The 17,969-nt window shown below is 37.6% G+C and overlaps 2 protein-coding genes across 6 annotated transcripts in view; both read left to right on the top strand.

Moving 5' to 3' along the window:
- The first annotated feature begins 2,126 nt into the window (after positions 1-2,126).
- LOC128872385 (tyrosine-protein phosphatase non-receptor type 7-like) lies at positions 2,127-13,580 on the top strand. Of its 3 annotated transcripts, XM_054115021.1 has the most exons (9): positions 2,127-2,885; positions 4,043-4,215; positions 9,548-9,740; positions 9,819-9,996; positions 10,083-10,292; positions 10,371-10,784; positions 10,864-11,159; positions 11,242-11,451; positions 11,543-13,580. In XM_054115021.1, the coding sequence occupies exons 3-9, from the start codon at positions 9,718-9,720 to the stop codon at positions 11,655-11,657; spliced, it is 1,446 nt and encodes a 481-aa protein (XP_053970996.1). In that variant the 5' UTR covers positions 2,127-2,885; positions 4,043-4,215; positions 9,548-9,717; the 3' UTR covers positions 11,658-13,580. The 3 variants fall into 3 exon arrangements, with proteins under 3 accessions (XP_053970996.1, XP_053970995.1, XP_053970997.1); XM_054115020.1 differs by lacking the exons at positions 2,127-2,885; positions 4,043-4,215 and adding an exon at positions 8,246-8,694; XM_054115022.1 differs by lacking the exons at positions 2,127-2,885; positions 4,043-4,215 and adding an exon at positions 8,751-9,161.
- A 135-nt stretch (positions 13,581-13,715) lies between these two features.
- The window catches only part of LOC128872384 (myelin regulatory factor-like protein), a 90,603-nt gene continuing 86,349 nt past the window's right edge, over positions 13,716-17,969 (top strand). For all 3 annotated transcript variants that reach the window (XM_054115018.1, XM_054115019.1, XM_054115017.1), the window contains exon 1: positions 13,716-15,006. In XM_054115018.1, coding sequence (XP_053970993.1) covers positions 14,958-15,006 — 49 coding nt within the window. In that variant the 5' untranslated portion in view covers positions 13,716-14,957. The remainder of the gene's footprint in view (positions 15,007-17,969) is intronic.

Below are 17,969 nucleotides of genomic sequence, written 5' to 3'. Positions count from 1 at the left end.
GAACCATTCACACTAGAGTTTGTAACGTAAACACATTAGTTTATTGCTCCGTACGAATTAGAAAACATCAAATTTCCAGTAAAGTACTTTTAAACAGTTGTGCGAATATTTATTGCTTCAACATTTCTTATCGATTAATTGTTTTTTTCTTGTTAATTTCGCAACTTACATAAATAGCTATTTTTTCTTGTAATCTATCTATTCTAGAGATTTCGGTGAATATGTAGAATGTCATTGTTTATAAAAAATAAGTTAATAAATTACAATTTTACACAGTCTTTTTTGGAAATTGATCAGTGTACGAATACTTTCTACACCCACTGTATATGTGTCGCGAAAATTGAGCGATGACGAGTATACTCGTCAATCACAGAGTAAGTGTCGCTGTTGAAATATTAGATCAAAAAGATCTGGTTTTCTTTTATAAAATTAACAATTTTATCACTAATATTTAATTGTTCGCTTAACATAAACATATATTACATACTTATTAAACAGTAACAAAATAACTGTTCTTTAGCCATTTGTCTAATATCAACATATGGTTGCAACATTAAACAATGGGCACTTACACCACTCGTAGCCTTTACATCTAAAATACGTTATCATCGCACATTGTAAAAACGACAAAGCACAGAAACTTGATTGTTGAAAAACAAATGTCAATCAAATACTAGCGATCAGATTAATTTCTCGTTTAGATAAAACGATTTGAATATAGAATTAGAGATGAACAACCTCTGATCCGTTGAATGTTGAATGATACGAAAGAACAAATCGTTATTATTTTTGGCGGTGATTGGCTGATAATTGGTTTAGAAGTTGCCGTTCGAAAAAATTAAAATGTAGAAGGTGCTTGAGAAATAAATGAACAGACTTGAATTTTTCTTGTTAATTAATTTAAACTTTAATTTCATTGTTTTAGAATAGTAAACCTGTTTTTCGATTTACATGGAAAGTACCTTTCTCGATTGCTATACGCTTCTTCTATTCGTCAACGTATATTCTACTCGAATTGCTCATTCCCGGAATGGAATGAGCCTTGATGACGTGAATAGAATATGTATCAGCAAACATAAGCTTCTCCCAACGACAGGCTGAATGGGCTGTCCGAAATACGAATCGCCCAAAGAAGGATAAAGTAGGTCGATACTCGTTAACAGATATCAAAAGCGATCCCAAAAACACGCGGGCGACTTGACCGAGGCTCTTTTCATCCCCTTTTGCTTGCACTCGACGACTCTTTCGTTCTTCCCTTTGCATTAGTATAATGACTCGTTTTCACCGACGGAAACCCGAGAGAAAAGCTGGCGATGTTGTCGTAGAGCTTTCTCAGCATTAATTTAGAACGTATCAAATTTTGGGGATTTTAGAATCGAACATTTCTAAGCGAAAATTACAAGTCCAAGAGAGATCAAACTTGTTTAAAAAATCTAATAACATTTTAGGCAATAAATGTGGAGAAAAGATTCATGGCTATAAAAACTAATAGTCCGAGTATCGGTGAACAATCAGACCTGTACAGATTAATTCACGCAATATGCACATATATGATTTTATATATTCTATACGTTCTTTTGGGGAATTTTAAAAGTCATCTTTGAAAGTTGAACACAGTTAAAAACAACACTGATCGAAAGATCATTGTGAGACATTTGCGGGCCAGGTCGTGCCCAAAGAAAGAGAAATCCGTGACATGGTTAATCCAACTGACGTTTTATTATTAAGGCTCGCTGGTAAATCCCGTCGACCGATATACACCGTTATAGCGCGTTAACGCGACCCCCCACCCCGAAAAGGTACTCGCTTCGGTTTTAGAGGTTGGATTTATTTTAAAAGTCGCCCGCGTTTATCGATCCGTCCTCACCTTTCCGCCCAGTGATTCGATGAACGCTTCCAAAACCGAGTTACCCTAACAACTCTGAAATAGGTCAATACGCGCTGCCCGAGCGCATCAATTCGAGTCGGACGCGGTCGGATTGAAACTGTCCTTGAACTATCTTCGTCCTAAAATAATGACAGCGTGAAAAACAGCCCGGTTACAGGTGGAGCTGAAAGACCCGCGCGCACACATAGGAGAGATCATCGCTGACAGAGGCCGGGGATGCGTGGAGTCGGTAGGGACGCCGTTGGGAAGGTATGCAGGTACTCGCTGGAAGGATGGAACGGTGCACTCGGAGAGAAGAAAGAACGACACCATCAGTAGCCGCAGCACCCTGTCGGGTAGCGTTCAGGGATGAAGCGAGGCCGCGTACTGTAAAAGAGGGGAAGGTGGGTCGCCTCGTATCCGTGTCACGAATGCGCGCGTCTGCACTCCACCTCGCCACCCTCAACGGTCGCCGAAGGAGGTGAATGCAGTTGGTCGTCATTTTGCAACCCGTTCAGACGCCATTCAGATGCGTCCGATGCGAGTAGCCGGCGTCCCGCGAATCACTCGACCCTCGTCGTTGATTTCTCGTCTCGGCGAAAACGGACATTGAAATTCCATTTAGATTCAACTGTACCACCACGAAACGAAGGAACGATAATCCGTCGAGGCATCCGTACAACGCACCTTCGAATTCGCAGTGGGATCGAGACCATTCGCGAGCTTTTAACTTCGGGGACACGCGTGGCCCATGGACACCGACTGCCTCTGGCGATCGTGAAAGGGGGTTGAGATCGAGTCGAGATCTCTGTTCGACACTCCCTGAATGGACCGTCGCGGTGGTGTTTTCTATTCATTCATCTTGAAACGCGGGAGACGCGGAATCATGAATCTTTTAACTTTCACGTACAGTGAGAAAGGCCGAAGAATGGCCAGAACGACGTTGACTGAGAATCAGACTGTCGAGTGTTTGACGTTCGCGTAAAGTTGAGAAGACGACTGCTTCGGTTTGGAGGCGGTAAGTATCCGAAACAGTGAATGGAAATGTTTTACGAAATCATAAAATGGGCACTATATTGTTTCTTACAATTAGTATTAATAATGGTACACCTAAACACATTTAATTATACGAGACGATTTAAAATATGCATCTTTAAAGAATATACCGATCGTGAAATAAAAATATGTAATTTCGTGTAATAAGAGAACTGTAGCTACCAAGATTCTTTAGACACTGGAAGCGAAATTGATATTCCTTTATTTGCGCTACTATCAATGTTAAGAACTACGAGACATGACGATGTAATCTGCTACAAGTGTTTCTTTTGTCGAACCAAGTATACGTAACTTCAATAATATCGATTGCAACAGTAAATATAAATAAATTTCCTCTCCGATCGATATATATTTATTGTACAATTTGTCAAGTTTCAATGTCTGTGGTGCTCAAATGAAATTGCAAGCATCAATTAGCAAAATCGAATAAACAGTCACGTAGAGTTTCCATGACTCATTCCATCGTGAGACAAGCTAGAGCCGAGAAATCGATTCGGCATAGTCTAATTCGCTTTAGTGGGGGACAACTCGTATCATCTGCTCATTAAAACTGCAACCACGCGAACATCGTAAAATATAAATAGCGAAAACAAAAGCAATCAAAATTGTCTAATTGTCTAGCTTGCGAATAAATGATTGCTTATCTCTTTGGTGCGGTAACTTTCGATCGAATTTACCTTTCTCATTCATTTTTGTAAGATGTTTTAATGTATAATGTAATGTATTAATCGTTTTTGTCGCCAATTCTTTACCTTAAGGAGTGTTTGCATCTCTTTTATATATTAATTCGACAAATTCCTTTCACATTTTAACCTCTTCACGGACGATTTTGTTTTGTTTTGTTATTATCAAATTTTTTTTTTTTCATTATTGACAGTAATTATACTTGGCCAAGGGCGTGAAGAGGTTAATTTAGTAATTTCAATCCTTGTAGGTTTCGAAGATTCCTCTGCAACAAATAGTTCCAACGTAAACTAATAATACCAAAATTTACACAGCAAAATTATCATTCTATAATTTGTATACGTTCAAAATCATGTACGCAAATTTGGAAAAATTCTATTACCAAGTTTATTTCATGTATTTAGTCTCCTCGCAGTAATTTGCGTAAAATTTCAGGTGCAAGAAGCGGAAGAAAGAGAATTACAGGTGAAGGAGAAGTTGTAGTGGCGAGCATCCCACGTGTTCAGCGATTATTCTCTCTTCTTCAGCTTTCCAACACGTTGGGACGACCACTTTACTAGACGAACACGTCGTTCCGACTGTCTGACAGCGCAAAAGAAGACATTAAGGTACCGCGTATACTAGTTACGTTTATTGACCTTACGTAACGTAATTTTCTTTTCCACCCACGCGTCGAATAATAACCTCGAAGACTTCAACAATTTCCTCCGTTTTCTATGAATCATCAAATCTACCATCTTCAAATTTTTTGCTCGCATTTCGTCGGATTAAAGGACGTTCAATGTCGATGGTGTTTTCGACGACTAAAATTACACAAGGAGCGTAGATTGAATGAAATGTGAAAATGATTAAATTCGAATGTTTTTAAAGACCAGTATTTTACAGTCTGCAACAAGTGCTATTCGTTACAATTCAGAATTTACTATCGCAATTAGTATCGCAATTAAATCTAAATTTACAAAATTGATTACATAGAAGAGCATAACAATTTTTATTCTCGAGAAAGATATAGCGATACTATTTTAGTTGATGAGTTTTGATAAAATGAAATTTAAATTTCGTTGTTAGACTGCCTGCCGTTATTTTTTAGAATTTGGAGCGACCCTATCGGTATACTTGAGTATTTTTAAGATGTAGAGTATCTATGACGATGCTAGAACCTTCGTTGGGCAACTTTTGAAAATGCTCTATTAGCGTTAGCCGAGGCCAACGACTCGCGATGAATAACGGAGGCTTTATAGTAAACCTTCAACGAGATTTCATTGAGCGCTCACTGAACTTTATGTAGATGCTCCTATCCAGTCATGCGAATGGCAAAATCCTTTGACTGACGGTCTAGTGTGCTTCGCTACACGGCGATAATTATAGGGGTAATTCGAGCTAAATGCACACATTAATGGTACATGTGCATAAAAACATTCCCATTAACACATCTAGGTATTCAGAATTCCTCTACGTGCATATAATCGCTAACGAATATAATTTCCGTGATGTAATTATTGGATGCCTGCATATAATTCAACTGCTAAAAAGAAAAAGTCGTAACGAGAGAAAGTAACACGTTAATGTAATTGTGTAGCAAATTGAACTCGTACGAATGTAATTAATTGGCTGTATCGACCAAACCTGTGGATCGAAATTAAACTTTATTTTTTAATCTTTTATATAAATGTACGATTATTCTCATTTATTCGGAATTTACGGACACGTTGAGCGTGCACGCACAGTAATATACGCTGTATGAAAATAACGACGAAAGAAATGTATAGAATATTCATTAGCCAGCGATGCCATTGCAAGCATTTTATTTATTTTCATCGGACGTTTCGTCTATAAAAAATATTAAAATATTTAGTTTTATGATATAACGAAGCAAGAAATATTTTGACGAACGTTGGACCATATTATGATAATTTTGCAATTACACAAATAACATACAAGAATACCTAGGTTATAAAAAAAAAGAATTACTGTATTTATTGGCCCTTATATCGATTTGTGAGTGGATGCTTATATCGGCCAGAAAGAAACATCTGTTTCGTAATATATCCAAATGTCAGTACAGATAAAAGAGCCGGCGCGGGCGTCCAATCAATTACGAGCCGATCGCGTAGGGACAGAAACTCTTTTTTCAACTGGAGTTTCCAGACTCAGTAAAGAATTCGCCGTAAAACCCTTGCATAACAGCCCGGCACTACCCACGCGATCCACGTTCGAAGACCAATCAGCGACGCGCAATTTTACGCAACTCCGTGTCTGGCTGCGTGCGCCCTACGAAAGCTCACAAGCTCCCTCAGAAGGGTGAATGGAGGCTCTAATTTAGTCAGTGGTACGACCGCCCTACGATTCGTGCAGATCCACGCTCGCGTACTTTCGTAAAAGTTCATCTCGAGCGAGAGCTTCCTCTCCTAGTGCCTGAATCACTCATAGTTTTTACTTTTCTATCTTCTCATCAATAAAAATGAAATTTAATTGTGCCGCGATTCCGATACCTCGTGAAACGATTAATAATCCATCGAAAACCATTATACCATGTTCGTGGTTGATTTTTAAATACGAGAGTTAAAATTCTGAGCGACTCAAACAACGAGCTTCCACGTGTGATCGTTGAATGATCAAAATTATTAAACAGAATTATCTTTTTATCTCGTTTAGTGAATAGTTTGTTTTCTATTTTGCGCGAGTGTCAACGTGGCTTATTATCGCATTGTTGTCGAATCTATTGATGAGAACTACATATGGTGATGGAATAAAAATATACACATGCAAAAATCGAATCAACTCGAGCCGCATCGCTGTCGTATTTTCAATTGCACAAAGATATCGCTACAACGCTAGAATCGCGTTCGTTCGATCGTGGCTGTGTTCAAACGATACGAATTCATGAATTCATTGAAAAGAGACACGCACGGGGGATTCGAAGATTTGGTTCTGCCACGCTGGATATTGATTTTTCAGCTGCTGCTACAACAATGATAGCCGGTTACCATTGTCGAGTGACAGGCATCGATAGGCAATGTGTAGCTTCAGAGAAATGAGAGTTCATTCGCGAGACATTCAGTAAAAATATCGTGTAACACGGGCGATCGGTATCTTTGCAATTAAAAATCACAAAAACGCGATTGTATAAATATTGAACCATAAAAATGCAATGTTGTGAAAACATTTCTCCTTGGCGACAATTGGAGTTTAAAATTAACGCTCCAAACAAAGTGTAGTGTAAATTTCAAACAATGAAGCGGGATGTATTTATAAAGGAAACGAGAACGATTTATATTGCACGACAGATTGCGAATATTTTCAATTCGATCGACTCTCTTTCTCTGGGGCGAAAAGATAGACGAAATGTAAGCAGAACAAAAGAATGAATTGGGCAGAGCGAATATTGGGTGTCGGGGCATATGGCAGGGATGAATGGCCAGCATCCGGTTTTCTGAATCACCGAGATATTCTTGAGAAACGCGTAAGACGTAAGCTTAGATTTTCGTTCAGTCGAATATTATTCGAACATTTCGCCAATAAAGAATCGATGAAGTGAGCAAAACAAAATACGAGCAATGCGAAATTGCCTGACACGAACAAGATCACGTAAATATGGTGGTTTGCATCTTGCATAACCAGTTGCGAGATAAGCGAAGATTGTTTCATCGTTGAATATATACTAATCGACCAACGTTATGTGCCTGACAAGTGACGAGGAACTCCGATTTTTTTACAATCTCTGGATGGAAAAATACGCGATGCTCTATACTTGCGCAAACATGAGAAGATGCTTCGACGGTATTTTAGTGCATGGTAATTTAAAATTCATCAACGAATACTTGTGACGACTTTAGTTCGTTCTTCTATTTTATTTTCGCTTTTATGGGGAACTTGGATATCATACCGCGCGAGACTATAGGAGGATGATTCATCTTTGAATGAGTCAACGTAACGTAAACATCATTTTAGTAATGTCAACCACCGTGACAGGAGTCCGTGACATACATATAAACGTTTCCACAATTAAATAATGTTTGCATCACATAGATCCTTTCATTTCAATGGTTGCAAATTGATTGTAGATGTTAATTTTGACTAGTTTCTTGTTGACGATGGGGTGATTAAGTAATTCGCACCCCTCGAAAATGATCACTTATCTTTGTAACAACAATAGTAGTCTTACAAAAAATGATGCTTTTTTAAGAATGGAAGATTTGGAGGATTTTATTCTTTTTTTAAAAGGGGCCCACAAAAGTGGGTAACAAAATGGCGAGCAAATATTTCTGTTCAAACTAGAGTTTCAGATAAGCAAATGTGAAGATAGAGAATTCATTTCTACACTCTATAATTAGCAAATACACTCGTAATCTGCTAGAAGAACGATAGATGAAATTTGTTTTCATGTATAGGATGCATTGTAATGTTCATCAGGATGAGACTTGGGTTGTGTACCATAGATTCAGTGTAATGGAGGTCAGATTGAGAACTTGAGCTAACAAATGATTGAATGTAAAGGCAAATAATTAGTTTCTGCACCTAGTTTTGGTAAAAGTTTTGGCGTTGACGCGTAAAAGTGGTAATTTCGTTAAGCGAGCGTAGCATTTACCGCGTGAGAACGCGCTGGTTGCGATAAATGACACGAAACGGACATGCGTTCGTCGCCTGGAACGGAATAACCTTCTCTCATTGGTCTCAATGAGCAAACGTAAAACTTGATTCCGAATGCGCTTTACTATCATTAGTTGCACGTGCTTCGCTTTCATTCACCTTGAGTCCCTCCCGCTGAATTCCCGGTACCGATAGTAAACTGTCTACGGGATTGGCTCTCGTCTGCGTGCGCCTGCTCGCCGATTGGCTGGTATTTCCTCCCGTACGTAGCCGAGTGCAAGGCCGAGCCTAACCGAAGCCCAGGTCAGGGTACCCGAACAACGTCTTCGGCAGTTCGAACGGGAAGCTTGCGCAGATGAGACCGCTTGGTCTTCTGCTTAACGACGTCGACATGGCTGTTTACACGTTTACCCAGCCGCTAGTTTCAAATCACAGCCTGTTCTTCGCTTTGGACAAGACGATCCTCGTGCTCTTAACGTGTGTGTTCCTCGCGAAAGGTACCCTATCACATAGTTTACGGAAAAACGTTCTCCTTCTTCGTTCTTCGCGTTACGCTGCTCCGATCTGTACGTTCTGTTACTCGCGTACACACGCTCCGAAAACAGGATGTAGTTTATTTGTGTTCGTTGTTTCCGTGCCTGTGTGCAAACGGGCGGACCGTGCACGGACGTGGCCGCGTACGTTTGTGTTCATGACTGGAACGATGCTATTCATCCACTTGTCACATGCACTCCTTGAATTGGTGTATACTCCATCTGCTCGTTACACACTCACCCTTCCCCGCTTCAGAATTTCCTTGATGGCTCCGTTCATAAAATTAACGCAACGATGTTTACTTCCTGTGCGACGGCACGAAAGCGAAAGCCGTTTCCTCCGATCTCCGAGGATCTCCTTGCGACGGCTAGAATCGTGATCGGAATTGCCGTGGAGTGGAGTATATCGCTGTTGAAAACGATGAACAAATGTAACTGTATTCGTTCGGTGAAAATTTAATTAATTATATCCTTAGAGCACTTCCGCGTGTAACGTTGTGCAAGCTCCGTGTGTTGCGACGTCTTCAAGATCCATTCGTAATTTTCGAGATAACAGAAATTTCATTATTATGTTCACACGTTCGTTACACTCGCTATATTCTTAACGAATATTTTACATCTGTTATTATTTCACTTTATTTAATTATCATATAAACAATCAATTTTACAAATAAATTTGATAATTTCATATGTGTACTTACCATGTTTGTAGTAAATTTTAGATACTCTACTAGAATAATAAAAAAAATATTGAAGAAAAGTTTGATTTTTCATTTTGATTGACTGATTTACAATTTTTGTTTCATTTGTTTTGCAGGAGGTACTAGTACTCCATTGACTAGTCACTATGTAAATGATGCAAACTATTATGACATCTCAAGCAATGATGACAATTCAGATACTTTGGAGAAGTTTTACTTAATTACTGAACAAAGGTGGCACACAGATACAGTGCTGCCTATTCCTTTATTGTCATCTACCGAGGGAATGTCTGCTCGATCTCATCATAGGTATAGAAGATTTATACTTACTATGTGTAATTTTCATTTGTTGAACTTATATTTAATATATAAATCTATTTAACCTAGGATCCCGCAGTCCATAACGGGACTGGACGATGCTGGAATGGATTTGCAAGCAGCTCAACTCAGCACTCGTGCAGGACAGGAGGCACGTCCCACTGCAACTTTATCATGGCTAGACTGGCAATTACCTCTCTTTGTAGTACTTTGTGCCGTTGGTGGTGCTATTCTCTGTACATTCTTAGTAAGATATCATTTTTCGAGCATTACATTTTTAATAAGTAAAATATATGTGCTTCAATCAAAACAATGTATGATAATTATTTTTAGATTTTGTTATGGGTGCGGAAACAAATGTCGTGTGAAAAAGATACAGAAGATGGTGACAGGAGAGGTTTGGTAGAGGAAGGAGCTGTGTGTCATTCGGATAAGCTTGCCATGGCTACGAAAGGATCAGTGGAAGGTCAATGGGTTCATCAACCTACAGTGAAACCATCTGTGTCTGTACAATCTGTCCGACCAGTTACTGGTTTACCAGAGGTACTTTTGTCAAGTGCTCAGGATGAAATTAGAAATTGTGAAGAGTTTCATAACTATAATAAATCATTTTGTTCACAGGTAATGTCGGTGGCGACCCCAGAACGCAGACCGGAACCTATACGTATAAAAACAAAAGGATTACTAGAACGACGTGGTTCAAGTGCAAGTTTGACTATAGAATTGGCACCGCCACCTGAAAGTCCACCACACGTGGTCACACCTACTCACGAATGTACCGCAGAAGAATTTCTGCTGAGCGCTGGAAATGTTCTCTCGAGAACGCAACTGAAAAAGGCCGTCAGTGACCCAGCATCACTACATAAAGAATTTTGGGAAGTTCCGCTTAATTTGCCCGAGGAACTAGGTATTTACGGATCTTGGGTGAAGAATAGATACTGTTCTGTATTACCAAACCCGCAGTCAAGAGTAGTTCTACCGGGTTCTGCCGATGATGATCCTCTTTCCGGTTATATCAATGCCAATTACATTCGGGTATGTATCAAATAGAATGACGTATAAAAATAAAAATTTGTATTCATCATGTTTCACGTAATTATATTTAATTTAATAGGGATACGACGGAGAAGATAACCGCTACATTGCAACACAGGGACCATTGGCCCATACTGTAGGCGACTTTTGGAAAATGGTCTGGGCAGAAAAAGTTTCCGCTGTCGTTATGATGACGAAACTACACGAAGCTGCCAAAGCAAAATGCGAGCCGTATTTTCCGCTAGACAAAAACAATCGTGTACAAGCTGGACCTTTCACTATTACTGTTACATCTATCGATACCAGAGATGGTTACACAATGCGAGAATTAGAACTTAGATACGAAGGAGAAAGAAGACACGTTCAGCATTACTGGTATTTTACCTCTTAGAATTATTAATTTATTTGATATATTCTTAGTTTAATGCTTTAATATAACATTAAAAAATGTTTTTAGGTTTGATTCATGGCCCGATCATGCTGTACCCGAAGCTGCGGATACTCTTGTTAGTTTAGCTGCAGAAGTGAATTCTCTACCAGGTCCAGTTGTCGTGCACTGCAGTGCAGGGATTGGACGAACTGGATGTTTCATAGCTTTAGCGACAGGAATGACACAACTATCGCGAGATGGAAACGTAGATGTCTTAGGGATTTTATGCCAAATGAGGTACGAAATGTGTTTTAGATCGAATTAACTTTTGTTTATATAGCTGGGAAATATTAAACCCGTAAATATACGTAAAAACCATTTCTTTTAGGTATGATAGAGGAGGGATGATTCAAACGGCGGAACAGTACGAGTTTGTCCATCGCGCGCTTTGTCTGTATGAACAAACACTCGATGGCGGTAAATCGGCCAGTTCAGGAGATTGACACGACTGAGCTGACACTTTGGAAATTGATCAGAATTAACTGAAAAAGAGTTAACTCGAGAGTTACTAAAAGAAAGTTTACGAATTGACTACGAGGTATTGTCTGCATATTACTTCGTCCAGGTGTGAATCTCTGCCATTTCAAGAAACTCTATGAAGAGAATCTCAACTTCAATTTGAGACTAGCGGACATGTTGCTAGTCTCTTTTTTCACCTGTTTAAGATGAGTTTCGTCTCACTTAATATGCTGCCATTTCTATACTGCCATGACGAATCGTTGACAATTAATATCAGTCACAAAGCTCAAGAAAGAAGCAAATGTTCAAATGATTACACTACTCTTAAACGGACGTAACACTGTTTGACAACTAAAGATGACTTCAATTTGACTTGTGAAACGTAAGATCAGGGTTTGTCTGAACATTGATTCAGATTTTTACGCATTCTCTGTGTGTCGAAAAATAGGTTTGTCAGTTATAAAAATTTGCAGCTATAGTATTCTCAGAAACTTGTACTTTCTACGATTGAAACAATTCTTCCTTAGCTTCTAGATGCAGTGAAGTAAGATTGCAAAAATTAACTCAGCTGCCCGATATATACAGTTACAGATGTGAATGCTACTAGTAATAATTATTTAATTGAAATGATGAAATCGTAAATACAGAAAGGCAGATTGAAATTATTATGAAATCGGGACCCAGATTAAGTAAATATTTTTATCCTATTTGTAGTTCCTAGTTAATTTTACAGTTTAACATACACAATGATTTCCATGACTTTTAATTAATTTATCAACAAAGACTGAACGCAGGTAGTACAATAAGTTTATTATATATAAGTTACAAGTCTAACTAGAAATAATATGCTTCTGTAACACAAAGTAAAATTCGTGATGTGTATGATGGTCGTAAGAAAAGTAGCTTCACTTAAAAAGAAACTTCGAAGTAGCGAATTGTAGGGTTGGTTCACCGATCTAAACCTTACTAATAAACGCAAACTATATCGATTCCTTATACAGTAATCAAGATTAGTGTTTACAGAAATTCTGACGTAATCTCATTGATCAGTAATGAAGGGAACCGATGCTTTTGTAAGTGATTAATGATTGGTCTGTTCGTTTGGGAAAGTAGTCTGTAGTTGACAATAAGTGTGATTTAAACCTTTAAGGAAAATTTAAAAAGAAAATTACTTTAACACAAACGACAACAGCTGTGTAGTTACATTATTTAGCTACGATTTTCTTGGTCATGCAAATGAACTTTATTAATCTACAGATTATAACATTGTAACAGTACCAAAGTTGTTAGTGTTTGCTAATTGTTGCATACCATAAGGCAATATATCGCATATTCTGTAAAATTTATGATGACTAACAATCATTGTTTGGACTTTAAATAGTTTTGTGCAGCTGACTCTTAACGAGTTCCAATGTAATCTGTTCCATTAGGCTATATGTTTCGATTTTGAGCTATCGTAAACGATCTCAGCTATTATCTGAAAATGGATGTGCCGTAGTCCAATCAAATGCTATTTCCGACAGATCTATCTCACATCGTCGACCATGTTGTAACAATTTTCATTCAAATTATGAATTACGATGCCTCAAAGTTCTTCTATATTGTACGCAGTATGAATGTATGAATTTTGAGCGAAAGATTGTGATACGTATACATATATACTATATATATATATATATATATATATATATATACACTTGTACATAAGTTGTACAGAGAGTAAAATATATTTAAGAGAGTATGTATTTGTGTAAGCAAATCAAGAGTAAATTATTTATGAATATGTAAAGCCTTAAGCGAATTTAATTTAAACGTATTAATAACGTAACAAAAATAATAATTTAGAACCCTTTGGTGTTCAATTGTACTTATGTGACGTAATAAATGTTTATAGTACCCATACAATACTTGTGTGTATCTTTGAATAAGTATTATTGCAGTTGGATTAATGAAGTTTTTTTTTAATTATATAAAGAATAATCATTTCTAATTATTAGGCAAATAATTTTGTCCTAGAACATATTAAAACTTTCACCTTTGCTTTTCGTTTAACGAAGTTCTCGTATTTTATACCTGATTTTGTTTCTAATTTTGTAAATAAACTTCTATTTTATATCAAACGTACAATATTTATAAGATACAAACGAGCTTTCTAACTCATACACCGTTACTTTATTTTCGAATTTTGTCAGAGAGTGAAAACCTAAGTGGTTAACTAAGTTGGTTAACTCCAAAAACTGTATATTATATGTACAAAACCATTTGAAGAATAAAATAAATTTGAAATATTTTACGTGTTGAAGAGGCAGTAAAAGAAACTCCAATTCGTAGATGTAACGTGGAAGCGTCTTTCTGTTAGATACGATGTATTATTCAGCCATTTCGGATTTGTCGCGCGGATTTGCAGTTCAGTGTCGCCATCTTGAGTCTCAAGATCCTTCGAGAGACACTTGAAAGTTTCCATCAGATTTTCAGGCCGTTTCGTACGAATCACAGTGATTTTTTTAACAGACTCGCTACACGAAGGTATCCGTAACGGTGCTTACTACACGACCACTAAATTTTCTAAGTATTCACAAGGGTTTGCCGCGAAATGAGCGAAATTTGTACTAGCGGCGAACGCAGCGCGCGTTCTTTGAAATTCGCTCGGAGACGACTGAAACGCGTCACGTGACCCGCTCACTCTCGGCACGACATGCACGGGGCGCGTTTGCATGTATTACATGTCGTGCGCGTGTGGTGTCGGCACGGAACTCAAGTTTAGTCCGCGCCTCGGGATTCTACACGGCTCCTGGTGTGTAGCGAGCCAGCCGCAGAAAATACTACGGTGAAATCGTTTCGACGGTAGAAAAGAAAAAAAAAAGAAAAGTCGACAGGTGTCGTTGAGTGTGCGCCGTTTCTTTTATACGGAGTTACGGATATCTTTTTCACGACGCGATGGTCTCGTTATCGTCGTCGTTCACCGTGCCGATTCCCGACGGCGATCGTTCGTAGATCGAGTGTCGCTGCACTCGAGGGTACAGCGAAACATCGGTGACCACACGGAAGTAGTATCGTGGACGCATCAGTTCGTGGATTTCGGAGCGAAGAAAACAAAACTGAGTAAACGCGCGCCGAGGGGGGCACGGATGGGACAGCGAGTGAAAAAAGAAAACGGAAGAGAGTTACATTGAACGTTGTGTACTATGTGGGACGTCGCGTCGAGTGACATCGTAGCGTGGAGACAAAATGGGGCCCGCTGACCGGGCCCGGAAGATCTCAGGGGTCCGATTAACAACGGAGGTATGGATGTCATCGGGGACGGGGACGAGCAAACCCTCCAGGCGATTCTCGGTGAGTAAATCGTTGTTTTACGCGATACGAAAACCACGGCCGATGGAAACGTTCGCCGCCAGACAGTTTGCGACGATTGACAAGCGTGACAGCTACCGGAGTGTCACGGGTCCCCCGCGGTTCGCCATACCTTCGCACGCCTGTAAATGCGTTCGTACGTTCGGTTGCTCCCGTGCATTGACCTTAAACGCACCGGACACGGCTGATCGTACGTTTTCGTGTTTCGGCCTCCTTGCTTTCTGACAGACGACGCGACGGGATAAACCGCGTTATCCACGGACGCGTTATCCTGTAGGACATAGGAGAATAAAACATCTGTCTAGGCCCTCGACCTGACCTTCTCCCACCCCACCCCCCACCCTATCAATATTCCAAAAATTAAATGCTGTTGTTCGCGCATATATCAAGAATAACAGCAAATATTTATATCTCAATATTTTATAGCGGTAGTTTGCTCGTTTTTTGAAAGCCCCCTGGCATCCATTTAAAAACAAGACAATTTCTGTGTTTGAGATTTACAGAATTACTCTTTGTCATGTTTGTTTCACTTAATTCGTAGTTATTGTTTTTATCGTTGGAATTTTTGGAACATTGATGGCTGGTTAGGGGAAATGGGGGGCAGAGCGTCATAGACATACAGTGGGTGTAGAATGTATTCGTTTGTAGTTGTAGATTGTAATGTAACGTGCACCGATCAATTTCCCAAAAAACTTTTGTCCGAAACTGTAGTTTTCTTAATTTCCTTTTTTATAATCAATGATATTTTGCATATTCTCGGAAATCTCTAAGATAGATATAGTCCAAACAACATTTACTAGTTAATAGAATTTGTGAAATTAACGAAAAAAATGCGAAAAATGGGTAAAAATATAGAAGCAATATGTACAGTGGGTATAGAAAGTATCCGTACATCGATTAATTTTTACTCTCTATTCTTGGAAATTTCTAGAATAGATACAGGACAACAAAAATTGGCTACTTATATAAGTTGCGAAATTCTCAAGAAAAAACTCTAAATCGATAGAAATATAGAAGCAATAAGTATTCGTACAATTGTTAAATTTTTAAAACTTCATAAATAAACAACGAAATTTACATTAATTTATAAATATAATTAATACTTCATGGGATTTCTTTTTGATTTTATAATTACTGCAACTCTTCTAGGCTTCTTCCACTACTCTGTTACAGCATTTTTTAAGACTTCTTTACTAGAAATTTGATGTTTTCTAATTCGTACGGAGCAATAAACTAATGTGTTTACGTTACAAACTCTGCTGTAAACGGTTCGTCATAAGAACCGTACGAACCCTTATTTCTTCTATACTTTTACCCACTTTTCGCATTTTTTTGTTAATTTTGCAAATTATATAAACTAGTAATTGTTGCTTGGTCTATATCTACTCTAGAGATTTCCGAGAATATATAGAATGCCATTAAATATAAAAAAAAATTAATGAACTACAATTTCACACAAAACTTTTTGGAAAATTGAACGATGTACGAATACATTCTACACTCACTGTATTTGTATGATTCTTATGACGAACCATTTATAGCAGAGTTTGTAATGTAAACACATTAGTTTATTGCTCCGTACGAATTAGAAAATATCAAATTTCCACTAAAGTACTTTTAAAAATGGCTGTAGTAGAGGAATGGAAAAAGATCCCACTTCGAATAACTAATAATTTAGTTAATTTAACGCTTAGAAGAGTTGCAATAATTATAAAATCGAAAGGAAATCCCACGAAGGAAGTATTATATACTTATAAATTAATGTAAATTTCTTTTTTTTTTTTTAATGAAGTTTTAAAAATTAAACAGTTGTGCGAATACTTATTGCTTCAACATTTCCATCGATTAATTGTTCTTTTCTTGTGAATTTCGCAACTTACATAAATAGCTATTTTTTTTTGTAATCTATCTATTCTAGAGATTTCCGAGAATATGTCATTGTTTGTAAAAAATAAGTTAATAAACTACAATTTAACTTATACTAAGCAACTTACATAAATAGCTAGTTTTTTTGTACTGTATCTATTCTACAGATTTCCGAGAATATGTAAAATGTCATTGTTTATAAAAAATAAGTTAATAAACTACAATTTTACATACTTTCTTTTGGAAATTGATCAGTGTACGAATACTTTCTACACCCACTGTATATTGTATACATATTGAATTGCTTCTACGATATAGAAGGAATACGTGTGGCAGATTTAAAGAATTTTGTAAGATATATGTTTTACAATATCTAGTATAATATTGTAATTAAAATTTATTCACTAATGCGAGATTTTTCCAGATATTTATTTTAACCAAAAGTATTTTTTACATTATACTTCATGTTCAATAAGTAAACGATTAAACGAATACAAACAATCATGAATTAAATTAGATAAACGTGACAAAAAGTCGTCACTAAATCTCAGACAATGAAATCAACGTTTCAGTTAACGTTTCTCAATCTGAGAACTAAAAATAGTTGCTAAAAACTTTATTGTCGTCGGTAGAATGAACATAAATCCACTATTTAATTTCTGAGAAGTAGTATCATCCACCTTCATTACATTTAAAGTCTATCTAATTTTTTGTACAGTTTCGTTACAATTTTTTGTACTTACAACGTATTCGTCAGTTTTTATTCTGTCTAATGATAGAATAAACCAAAGTTTATTAGACTTTTTGCGCTAACGTCTCGGTAAAGCGCAGTTTACTATCTAAATAAAGTAGTAAAAACAGTCATTAGATCGTGTGTATTATTCCTGAATTACTTGTATGAATAATATTCAATTACATATGTCCTCTATTCGTTTTTTCGTTTGATAAATTGTTCGACTTCAAAACGCATTTTGTTTTAGGTTTCACAAACGTGTAGCGGATTGCTGAGCATTACTCTGCTCCACTTTGACCTTCCCGTTTGCGCAGTCCACTCTTTTTCCAATGGAATGTTCTCCGGT

This window comes from Hylaeus volcanicus, chromosome 2, assembly GCF_026283585.1.
Source record: "Hylaeus volcanicus isolate JK05 chromosome 2, UHH_iyHylVolc1.0_haploid, whole genome shotgun sequence".
NCBI lineage: Eukaryota > Metazoa > Arthropoda > Insecta > Hymenoptera > Colletidae > Hylaeus > Hylaeus volcanicus.
The sequence above is the reverse complement of the archived record's forward strand: the minus strand, read 5'-3'. Positions and strand labels throughout refer to the sequence as shown.

What these genes read in the sequence shown, in the direction of transcription:
- LOC128872385 (XM_054115020.1), top strand. Translation starts at nt 8,553, where the DNA reads ATGAGACCGCTTGGTCTTCTGCTTAACGACGTCGACATGGCTGTTTAC. An exon ending in TCAATGCCAATTACATTCGG is followed by an intron (nt 10,785 to 10,863) that starts GTATGTATCAAA and finishes TTAATTTAATAG; the next exon opens with GGATACGACGGAGAAGATAA. An exon ending in GGGATTTTATGCCAAATGAG is followed by an intron (nt 11,452 to 11,542) that starts GTACGAAATGTG and finishes CATTTCTTTTAG; the next exon opens with GTATGATAGAGGAGGGATGA.